A 12,228-nucleotide genomic window follows, 5' to 3' on the forward strand; every position below is an offset into this window, starting at 1 on the left:
CATAATTATGTTAAAAAGTTACAGTTTTAAAGTTTTCAAAATTGGCATTCTGTTAGCTTTTTGGACTATTTTGGCATTTACTAAGATTTATTTAGGCTGTTTTGGAGTTTAGCTAATATTTTAGCTACATGCTAGCTGTTTTGGCTAATTTAGTTTTTTTCTGTTTTTTAGGATATTTGAAGTTTAGCTATTTTTTTCAGCTGCATCATAACTGTTTTGGCTAACGAACGTTTTTTTTTTTTTTTTAGACTAATTTGATCTAGCTAATATTTTAGCTGGCTACCAGCTTCTGCGATTTCACTTATTGGCTTCAGTGATTTCAACTATCAACTTTAGCGTTTTTAGCTATCAATTTCAGCATCTTCATCTATCTTCAACTTTTAAAAATGTAGCTTTAGAGTGTTCAATAAATGTTTATCCTGTTCGGCCCGCGACCTAAGGTGTGTTTTGGCCCCTTGTGCGATTGAGTTTGACACCCCTGGTTGACTGAAGCCAGAATCACAAGCCGCCGTTTCGTAGCTTAAGAGGACACATCTGCGAGCTAAACTGGACAGCAGCGTCTGACCTTTTGATCATAAAAAAATTCTGCCTGTGAACTATGTGCTGCACTCCACTCAACGCACTCCAGCACATAGATCTGCTGGTTCATAAAGCAAAGGTTTACGATTTCCTTTGAGCCTGAAAGCAGTATTTTAGTCTTCCTTCCTCTGTGCTGTCTTTGTAGCTGTGAGTTTTACCAGGAAGTCATTGGTGTGGAGACTGGCAGAGCAACAGAGCAGAGAGCATCAAACCAAACTCCACCATGTTTGTTTGATTTAAAAGGAAAGTGCAGGCCAGGGAATAAAAATCGACTCTAAATCTAAACCTTTAGATGAAACAGGAAAGACCTGTGAAAGACCCTTTTCTCTAAAGTGGGATCATATCTGAGGTTTAAATATGAAATGTGAAACGCTTGGATTTGACACGTTTTTATAGAATCTTTTCAGTTGTAGAATATGGTGTTTGCACAGGTTTATCTCTATGAAGCGGTAAAGCAGAACCCTGTCCTCGAGGGCCACCGTTGTGTTTGTTTTTCCCATATAATTGCCTTTTTCACCGTCAATTACCTGGTCTTGGTGTCTTAAGGCTTCAGGCTGTGGTGGTGGGAGAGGAAGCAGAACTCTGACACTTTAGGACTGGAGTTATCCACCGTTAGAGTTAAAGATGGCCGGAAGCTCCTGACCTTATTGACCTCTGTATATTGAGAGAGCCACTCCAATCGTCTTTGGAGGAGTTTTAAAAGCATTCCCAATAGTCTTTTAAGTATAAAAAGTATTTTTTAGCTAAAATTTTAAAAAGAGAGTGTATTTTTAGGACATAATTTCTGCAAAGTGGCAGGAGTTCATTAGAAATTCATCTCTGAGTTGTGGCCTTCCCATTGCTAAGAGTTTGTGGCGTATTTTCTACATTACAATGATTTAAATTGAAAATATACTCAGACATATGCCTGTAATAAATATCACAGTTCTTGGATATTAAATAAAATTCGAGAGCGATGTATTTTTTTAAGTTTATATTCTAAAAAAAATAAATAAATGTGCAGCGCTACTGTCACCGGAAGTAAACAAAATTTCAAAATGAAGTGTCGTTGAAGCTTATAATTTTCAAAGTAAAACTAGTGAGTGTTTTTTTATAGTTGAAAAAATTGAGACTTTAGTTCAGTTTAATGTCATAATTTCCGAAAAAATAATGTTGCTTTAGCTCCAGTGTTTACATTTTTTTGACTACGATACCTCTTCCACAGTTGACGCAATTAACGTAATTCTGAAGCAGAGAAAAGCAGCTTTACACCATATTGTAAAGTAGTGAAGTGATTTGGTAATCACCATAAATCAGCCGATTTTGCAGCGGAGAAAAGCATTTTTTTTATACGGGCTTCGCACCAATAATGCTTTAGAACGTAAAGAGGATGGAAAACTGTGGAGAACATTTTCAGGATTCGTTGTAAAATTATCCAAAACAACACTGATGTTTAAGGTTTTTATGCTGTTTATGTTATTGCTGAACTTAACCAGAACGTTGATGGAAAAAGCGACAAACACCATTTATTTCTATTGAATTTCTTTGTGTTCTGATTAGTTTTGATGATTCTGATCTCCTATTCTAAATAAAAATATAAATGGTACTCATTTAATGGATATCAGTTTAATTTTCATACAAATGGAAGCATTTGGTTGGCTTGAAGTGAACCAGAATTTGTTTCCCCCAGTGAAAATTCTCAGTCTGAATGCACCCAAGTGGACCAAACCAGGAACCGCTCTCGGAACCATCTTTTGAGATGTTCTTTGTTCCAATCGGACTGAGCTGACGCTTTTAAAATGCACCTGACGACCTTTTTATTTCAGCAGGTTTTTAGATAAATTGGTATTTTTATGTTGGTAAGGTTTTATAATGTGATGTGTATTTTATTTTATATGTTGTCCCATTTTAAGTATATGTGTTGTTAAGCATTTAGTGATTCTTTCTGGGAAAAACAAGCTGCTTACTTGCTTGCTTGGCTTTCCAGGAAATAAAAGAAATTCAGTCTCACTTGTTTGAGAATTGCTTAAATGGGTGGAAATACATACGTGGCATAAGACTGCGGGATCATTTCTGCACAAATAATTGAGCGAAAGCAGTCAACCATATTCGCCGTGTAATATTCCCTTCAAATAATCCGGCAATTTTCCTATTTTGCGAGCAGAAACGGACAGACTTTTTTTTTTTTCTCCAATATCCATCAGCACTCAAAGAGAAACACTTTGAGACGGATTTTTAATAGAAAATTCCACCTCCATATGATTTTCTTTCACAGTGAAAGAAACACGCCAAAAGACATTATGGTAAATAATTAACAAGAGGCTTGTGTTGTTGTTTTGTATTAGTTTTCTCGGAGAAGATGCTGTTTGGTTTTAGGGTAAAACAGCAGAAGGCTGAATGTCAAAGTGGGCTGAACAGCACGCTGCTGGAAAGGCAACAAAAAACAGTTTCTGTTCATGTCATGAAAAAAATATATATATATGCTGCAGATAGTGAGATGCCCTTGACCATATAAGAAAAAAAAACAGTCTTTGTGGTCTGCCTGAGATGTAAAGAGCTTAAGAAATGTAAATCACCTTCAGTGTCTCTATAAATGCTCAGCCAGTCTTTATTGAACGCCTTTGCTCCGATGTTGTATTTCATTTTTCACTTCCTCGTAAACAAACGAGATGGATGAAGAGATTAACAAGAGAAATTGTTATCAGTAAAGGTGGCCAACATGACGAGTGGTGCCGAATGCGATCTTTGTTTCTTTGCTTTTCTAAAAACTCATTACGCTCTTTTGTGTCGGCGCATTTGTATGGATTGCGAGCGGTGCCCGAGTCATCTGCGGGGCCAAAACACTTTGGGAGGCTGCTAACAGGAACAAGCAGCGCAGAAGTCACTAAATGCCAACGTTACCACGTCGATGCACAATTGATTCCTTTATTAATCACTCCTCCTATGAATCTGTTTTCTGAACGCACTTCAGTAGATAGAATAAAATATGAGCAAAGAGGAACTTCTCCAAACTGTGCCCTTGAAAGTCGGCCTTAGTCAGTTCTGTCTGATGTGTCCCATTCATACTCATCATTTGCAATGTTAATATCACCATCTGCTGTGAAACCTGTTGGCACGTCTTTGAATCTAGAAGTGCCGATCAGCCTCTCAAAGGGCGCGGCGTTCACGAGATTTTGAAACGCACACTGACGATGTTGAGTCCCAAAGCTGCAGGGAAAGCCAAACAAACATTAAACTTGCTGCGGTGAGGACAAACTGTCTCCCTGTTGTGGTGGTGGTGGTGGTTACAAAGGGTGGTTCAGATCACATGTGAGTGTGGAGCAGATGTTCATAGTCACACAACATCATGAGGCTCCTTTAAAATGCACCAAAAGTCAACCCTAATTCCCCACATTCTCAGTAGAGGTCAAATGCGATATATCGCGATATTTCATTAAACGATACGTATTGATTTAAAATGTTGATAAAACGATCTTCATCCTGCCACGCTGCTTCATCACACTGAAATGTTTCAGGAAAGAATTGCCCTTATGTTTGAAGCACCTGCTTAAAAGCTACTTTTAGCAATGTTGGAAATGAACAGTACTTTATTTCCTCAATCATACTTTTAGAACCTATTTGATTAAGGCACATTCATTCTATGATTTTCTTATTCTGAAAAATATTTTGTTGTTATTAATATTTTGTTGTTATTAATTAAAGTGAATTTTACCATTTTGTTAACACGAAGGGCGTATTATATTAACATTCAGATAGAGTTTTTTTACTCTTATACTCTAAAAAAAATTGTAAACATTTTTTCTGCAACAGTTGTGGGAAATATGATATGTATCGTATCGTGATACATATCGCATACATGATATATTAAGAAAATTAAGCCTACAACTGAATTTCTGAGTATTTCTTTATTAAAATTGTTGTGAATCAAGTACAGATGGAAAAATATAGTTTGTAAAAGATTATATTTATGACATAGCAACAAAATGGATCAAAAGATGATCAGAGTACATCTTATTCCATCAGCAAACATCATTGTTTTCATTGCTCAGTCATTTTATGTTTTTTTATGTTGTCTATTTCTTTTTCTTCAGACTCATCATTCATTTCCCCCTCTTGGTTGTGTTCTTTCATAGGTTCTCCCATGCCCTCCCCCTCCTGCCCATCACCTGTCATTGACCAATCACATCCACAGTCTAATCCACATCACAACCCACTGTTAGGCGACGCCACTGACTCAGACAAAGAAGAGGAGGAAGAGGAGGAGGAGGAGGAAGAAGCAGAGGAGTATGCAGCTCGATTGTACCTACCTATAACACATGGTAAACATCATTTACTGCTCTATTAGCAACCCTCTCACTAGAATCGGATTTATTTAAGTTTTATTTTGATTCTATTTGTTTTTCTTAAATTTTTGGAGTTTGGCACAAAACTGTCTTTTGTTCAGTAGATAAAAAATACAGCATATTTAATACAGTATGCATAATTCACATAAAAGAATAAATACTTCATTTACTAGCAGTCACTCACTTTCCCATTGGTTATAATAAAATAAGTAATAATTAACGGACATAAGATATAATCAGTTTTAATAGATTAAAATGGCAAACAAATGTCAGGTGCTATCAAAGAAAAAAAAACAACGTACAAATACCTTAAAATATGCATTTACATAAGAAAAAAAAAACAAATACTACATTTAATTTATATAAAGTAAAATAAAAGTAATAGAAAAAGTGGGTTTGAACGGCACACAAACCTCAGCAAAGCAGCTTGGTAACATGGATTTTTTTGGGACATTTTTGCATTTAAACGCTTATTTTGTTTCTTATTTTCTAAATTATTTACACTCATAATCAATTTTGGGGCGTTTAGAAGACGGAGATGATGCAAAGCTGAATACGACGTTCACAAACAAAAGAAGTTAATGGATGGTGGTGGAGTTTAATGATAAAGAAGAAACCAGACGGCTGTCAGCACAGAATCGACAGAATCAGTCGCAGTGGTAAAATACAAAAGGAGTTGTGTTGACAAACAGTCATCACATAAGAATCCTCGTTCTGAACGGTAAGAAGGAGCAGGAGAATAATAGTTCCTGTTTGGGAAAAAAGCTGCTTTCATTTGAATTACTTTAAGACCTCATGCAATCATCTTTTTTTCTTTTGTTTTTAGCATGTACTTGTGACATTTTCCAAACGATCAAGGACAGATATTTAAAATATAATTAATCTTAAAATTGCATTTCTGAGTATTTATTTAAATCAGGAGCAGATGCGAAAAAGGCATAGAAAATATGCTGGAAACTTCCTGCTCCATTCATACTACAAAGGCCCAGTCACACATCCACTACAGACAATTTGCACATTTTCCAAATATGAAATGTTGGTCCTTCATGTTACATGTGTAATATATTTAGATCATAAGTGATCGTAATGTGTCGATGTTCGCAGATTTCCGTCAGGGGATTCAACCAACGGTTCTTTATGTGAATTTGGTTGTGGTCACTTGAGATTTACATAGCTTACACATATTTTAAATAGTTTATACGCATTTATTGACCAAATAATATGCAACTGTGCACAATTTTTGCTAGATGTATATGTAAATTTGTGGCTTTCCACGACAGACTTTTCACGCATGTACAACCATTGTATCGTGTCCACCGATGTATGGTGCTCATATCACTTTAAAATTACGTAATTGATGCACAAATCACCCATAAATTCAATTTAAACAGTGCAATTAAAACGCACCATTCTATCAATCAATCAATCAATAAACCTTTATTTGTTAAGTTCTTTTTCATGTACTTCTGTACAGCCCAAAGTGCTTTACAAGTTAAAAAGAAAGCATGTTTCAGCAATAAAAAAAGCACAAGACAGAGAACAGAAATATCCACCTCATCATGACAAAAACAGCATTATATTAGAAACAAATAAAATCAAGACATCAATTAATCATAGGTTAAAACAATAGCAACATCATTAAATAACAAAATACTGAGACAATAAAGGTTCAAAGTAAATCATTAAAAAAGGTGTGTTTTTTGATTTATTTTTAACGTTGATTTCTTCGTTGATTTACGTGTTCTTTGCGTGGTTTGTACTTCTTCCGAAGTTTTAACGTGGTACATTCATGATAAATCTGCACATCTGCACATGGACGTTTCTGTTCAGGACCCCTGATTAAAAAGGAACAAAGAGTATGTCAAAAAAAAACAAGTTGGGGACACCTAAAATGTCAAAAAGTAAAGTCCCGTACCATATACCTATATATGATTCGCTGAGAGTGAGAAAACACTTGAAAATTTCCCAAAAAGATCACAACATTTCTCACTTTTTCCACATATACTCGTGTATGACCAGTTTTTATCTGTGTAATATGCACAAATTGTACGTAGTAGCTGTGATATAGCTGTAAGGTAGAACGAGAGCATGTAAGCAGAGAGCTCTCAGTAACTAAGACCGCCCACAACTCAGAGGGAATTTATAATGAACTCCTCCTGCTCTGCAGAAACTATGTCCCAGAAACTGACAAGTTTTTGGATATTACCTAAAATGGCAGAATTGTAATTAAAAGACCACTAAGAACGCTCTGAAAACAGCTTCAAAGTTGATTGGAGTCAATCTTTATAAGCACAGACAGGTGATAAAGCTGGTCGTCCACCACCCAGGTGAAAACAGAATCAATCACTCGTTCTTTCAAGCCGCTCTGTGTTGGTCCAAATCTCTAAAAACAGAAAATCGGATTCTCCATGGCATTTATGGTTTTCAGCTCTCCCATGACAGCTGCCATGGAGACCGCTAAATGAGTTACACACACTATTTTTCATGATCGTTTGGAGGGTGGACACACAGCGTTTAGACAGCTGTCATTTCTGATCAGATTCCAGCCATGAAAGCTTATCTGACTCCAGCGTGACCTGCTCTGGGATCTGCTCTGACTGGATCTGCTCCTTGTGTCCCTCCACATGGCACACGTTAGGCTCAAAGTTGAGGATGAAACCCTAGTCTGACTATTTGAACCTCTGGGGCCACAATGGCCGGGAGCTGGGGGTGAATTCACGGTGCAAATGCAAGACCTGCTTCCCTGTGGAGGGTGACAAGTACCAGATGTTGAGTTGTAGTGATTGGCCAATGGCCCTGGATCGTTCTCCTTATAGCAAAGGCTTTTATGTGGAACAGACTTTTGACCAATTGAAAAAAGGAATCACGACAACCACAATTAGAGTCAGACTACACCAGGAGACGTGCATGAAAGGGAGAAAAAAAGGAGGAGAGCTGGAAAGACAGCGAGGAAGAAAATACAGCTGCGTGGAGTGATGGAAAAAGGGAGACAGGCTGACGTCTGCATATATATACACTGCCATCTAAACACAATCAGAAACAGCTCAGCAGCAGGGTCTTGAAATGGCTAAAAGGCTGTGTGTGTGTTTGTGCACATGTGTGTGGTCCTCCCTTCCCAAAGTAGTCTCAGCCTGACCGATCCAGCCGATGTTCAGCCAAACATCGAAAATATCTCTCACCACTTCCCGCTTTCTCTTTGGAGAAAGTCTTTTTCTCCTTATTTCTCACTATTTTCTGAGCTGATGTTTTTCTGTTTTTATCAAAGTTTTTGAAAGGTCAAACAAAATAAAAGACTTTTATTTTACAACAATTCTTCCGGTTAACAGGAGCAGAAAATGTAAAAAAAAAATAGTAGGATGTGACACCAGAGAAAACAGGAATACAGGCCCTCTTTCAAGTTCTGTTCATTTACATCAGAGGCTGACAGCCTGCATAACAAGCATCATTTGTGCTTGAATGTAAAGTTTTATGAAAGCATTTGGTTTGACCCTGTAAGCCCCGTCTTTTCACAACACGCTGCAGCAGCACTTAGTAAACGCGGTCATGCATCGCCTGCATGCCAGGCAAACCCCTCCCACCGCCATGGTGCACAACAACACCAACTAGGAAGACGGAGCTGTAAAGCTAATAATGAGGACCATCTTAGTCATAAAACTGTCCACAACATGCTGGTAAATGTTAGGCTGTTGGTGTTAAGGAATGTTATCTTTATTTTTTGCTCTCTATGGCAATATTTAGACTCAGCCTCCCGAGTGGTTAAAGTCATTCTGGCCCCTTTACTCAATTTTCTATAGTAATTGAACATTTTAAAATGTTTTTTTTAAACCATTCTTTAAATTGTTACATTATTTATGGCTAAAATCACTTTTGTACACAGTTCAATGAATATTTTCAAGAAAACTAATCAGGCCTCTAACACATAAAGAGAACTTTATACAAACTGTAACAAAAAAGGACGAATGAAAACTTAATAATTAAAAATATTAAAGTATATACTAATTTTAGTTGTTGCATTTGCAGGACCGTACAAACATGAGGGTGTTCAACTTTATTTTCAAATTATTTTTATCAAGATGACGTGAAAATAATAAAAATTACAATATTCTTCGAAAAAAATATTAGGTTTTATATTTATATATTATAGTATATTTATATAATTGAAACAGATTGTTGTGAAATGTCCCTGATGTATAGTTTTTTATTATAGATGGCTATACATATTATGGGTCCCCAAATAACTGTTTTAAGGCGTTTTCTTATTGAGTTTAAGGGATTTTTTAATCTGAAAAATATAAACACAGATCTGATAAGTTTTGCCTCAAAAATATGAGACATGAGATTAATTTTTCTTATTCAGTTGCACTTTAAATTCAACCCATCAAAGGAGACGTTAAAACAAGGAGTTTTCATAAAATATTGTCTTTTATTTGTAAATTTTGTTCAAGAAAGAAAAAGAAAGGGGAGGAAAATTTGATTGGAATTGTGAATAAACTGAGATTTGTTTTTAGTCCATATTATTATTGCACACTAAAGTATCTAACTGGTTAGAATCTCTTGCTTTTAGCTTTTTCAAACAAAGACAAGGGTTTCCTGGTATTACTTCAAATGATTTGCACCGATCGGGATGTCAAGAGTTAAAAGAATCTGTTGAACCCCTTTGAAGCTCTGTTTCATGTTTCAGTCGTTTTTCTGTCATGGTGTGTTATCCACGTCATTAGTTATGTTGGATCACCAAAAAGGGGCTTTTGGTTTGCTAGTCCTAATTTTTGGCTTTTTTCTCATTGTAGGGAAATAATTTTATGCTGAGTGGAAACATGGAGCTTAGAGCATGTTTATGTTCCAAAAAACAATCTGCTTAATTAAAAAAAAAAAAAAAAAAAAAACATTACGCATGAATGAATCTAGGTAGAATTTTCCCCTTCAGATATTCTGATCAGCTGATTTCGTCTTTTATGTGCAAATGAGCCAAACATGTCATACTGAGCCAATTAATTTGTGTGATTTCACGAGTCTGACAGCGATTGCATCCTTTTTTCGGTTTCATCAAAGAAATACCTTCAGTGCCTTTGAATTAAAAGGCAGTTTTGCATCAGAAGGTCAGTATTATTGTATAAAACATTTCAAGTCCAGAAGTGGCTTTAAAACAAGTGAGCAAACATGGCGTGAATGCTCGCCTCTTCTACAGCTTGTCCTTTCCCGCTCTGAGTCAAAAGACGCACAGAAAAACCCGAACCCACCGTCCAGTCTTTAGATGGCTTAATAGACGCCAAGGCAATCAGTTCAGGGCGGAAAAGCAACATGAAAAAGACAAGTTTCTCTGCCAGCGGCAGGATGACGCCACGGTTTATTGACATCGTCTATGCTCAAAGCAATAGGGTAGTCAGTCCAAGGCAAGGAGAGAAACACAAATTACACTTAGTGCTTTTTACTTTGGGAGCAAGTAGGCAATTCTCCTTAACACCAGAACTAATCAATGCGTCACTAAATGAAAGAGAGCAATGCGAGCGAGAGTGCAATGGGCGCAGAAAAAAAACTCAACACCAGACCTGATCAATGTTGGAGATGGAAACAAGGCGTGGGGAAAAGAAAGAAATGACCTGTTTTCACAGAAGAAAAAAAAACATAGAAACCGACAAGACTAAAAGAGACATGTCAGAGGACCGAAGAAAAAAAACAAGAAAAGAATACATGATGAGATGAAGAGACTCCACCATTGATCAGGCTAATGAATGTCATCCTTGGAGTTGGGATTTAAGCCTCAAATACACACAGACACAAACACACGTAGTACAAGACCAGAAACACACAATTCTTGTCTGAGCCTGACTACATGAGGGAGTCACTTAAGTAAATCAAAATGTTGTGGCAGGCTCCATACAAAGAGGATGGGAGACAGACGAAGAGCCAGACGAGCAGTAGAGGGGAAGGGGGTGAAGACACTGAGAGGGGGTGTGTGTTACAGATAATCCATTGTCCTGACAATGAAATGATGGAAGATTTTAAAAAGACTGAACTGAGCCCAACAAACTCTTTTTCTTTCCTTTTTTTTCTTTGTTTTTCTGCCTTTGGAACCTCAAATGTTAAAGCATTTTATTTTGAAATATTATATATTTTATAATGATTTCTTCAAAAATCACCCAGTTATATTGTAAGATTAAAAAAGCCTTAGAAGACCTAATGATATATATTTTTCTATTTTATTTTATGTTTTTAAACATTGTATTATTTAAAACCAACATAGTAAAATAAGAAACCTATTGTTTTAAACAGATTTTTAATTTGTAAAAGGACCATAAATTAAAAAGATATCTTTTTTTTGTAATTTGGGGGTTATTTTTTTAATTTTTGAAAAAAAGACTTAAAAATCAAAGTTTGAAAATGTATTGCAAACATCAAACTGAAATTAGTTTTTCTGCTTATTATTAGGGCTGGCATTGTTTTGTGCTATGACCTTCTGCATATTAGACAGAAACTCTTCCTCAAACAGGTTACTTGTAGTTGATTTTCTTTTTACTTTGTTTCCACACTGAACGCTGAATTATAAGGCCCACCATCAATGAATAGTCTATTTTTGAAATTAAGTAACTAGCTGCGTTATCATTGACTGGAATTGAATTCGCAACAATAAATTTGGCTAAAGGAAACCTAACAAAACTTGCAATTTTCTGAAAAAAAAAAAGTTTTTGAGCTTGGAGGAAGGGATTTTTGAGGCATATCGACATTTATGTTTCGCACGACTGCACTGGAAACCCTTAAAAAATGAGTCACGTGACCAACAACCAGGTATAGCTTAGTGCTTGTCACAAAAGGGATCACAGCATCACACAGCTCATCAAAGTTGACACTTATGTGGAATTGTTGGATACACAGCCTCTGTCACCGTAATCACCAACCACAAATTCCTAAAATTGCTTCATCTGTAGCCACTTCCACGTAGCATGCAGCTCCAAGCTACAAGTTAGCCACGTTAGAAGTTTTAGCCACGTTAGAAGCATTTTAGCTGCATTGGAAGTGTTAGCCACGCTAGAATCGTTAGCCGTGTTAGCCGCATTACAGTATTCACAATACCTGTTACTCCCAACCTTGTTTCCAACACGTAAAAAAAGAACAATACCGCTAAAACTAACATAACCATGATTACGCCAACTCCAAATCTTGTTGGTAACATATAAATGAAAAAAAAAAAACAAATACATTCTGACGCCACTACCTGTTAGCAGTATTAGCATATTCGCAACAACACCCAACCAAACATTCTGACTGAGCATGTGTACCACTCAAATTCGCTTCGACATCAGTAAACAACCAGTACTAATCCATATATAGG

General features: G+C 36.4%; 1 protein-coding gene across 4 annotated transcripts in view; it reads left to right on the forward strand.

Moving 5' to 3' along the window:
• LOC112157392 (teneurin-3) overlaps window positions 1-12,228 on the forward strand; it is an 800,843-nt gene that overhangs the window by 637,977 nt on the left and 150,638 nt on the right. For all 4 annotated transcript variants that reach the window (XM_036213709.1, XM_024290091.2, XM_036213711.1 and 1 more), the window contains one exon: window positions 4,692-4,877. In XM_036213709.1, the coding sequence (XP_036069602.1) occupies window positions 4,692-4,877 (186 nt within the window). The remainder of the gene's footprint in view (window positions 1-4,691; window positions 4,878-12,228) is intronic.

This window comes from Oryzias melastigma, linkage group LG1 (assembly GCF_002922805.2).
Source record: "Oryzias melastigma strain HK-1 linkage group LG1, ASM292280v2, whole genome shotgun sequence".
NCBI lineage: Eukaryota > Metazoa > Chordata > Actinopteri > Beloniformes > Adrianichthyidae > Oryzias > Oryzias melastigma.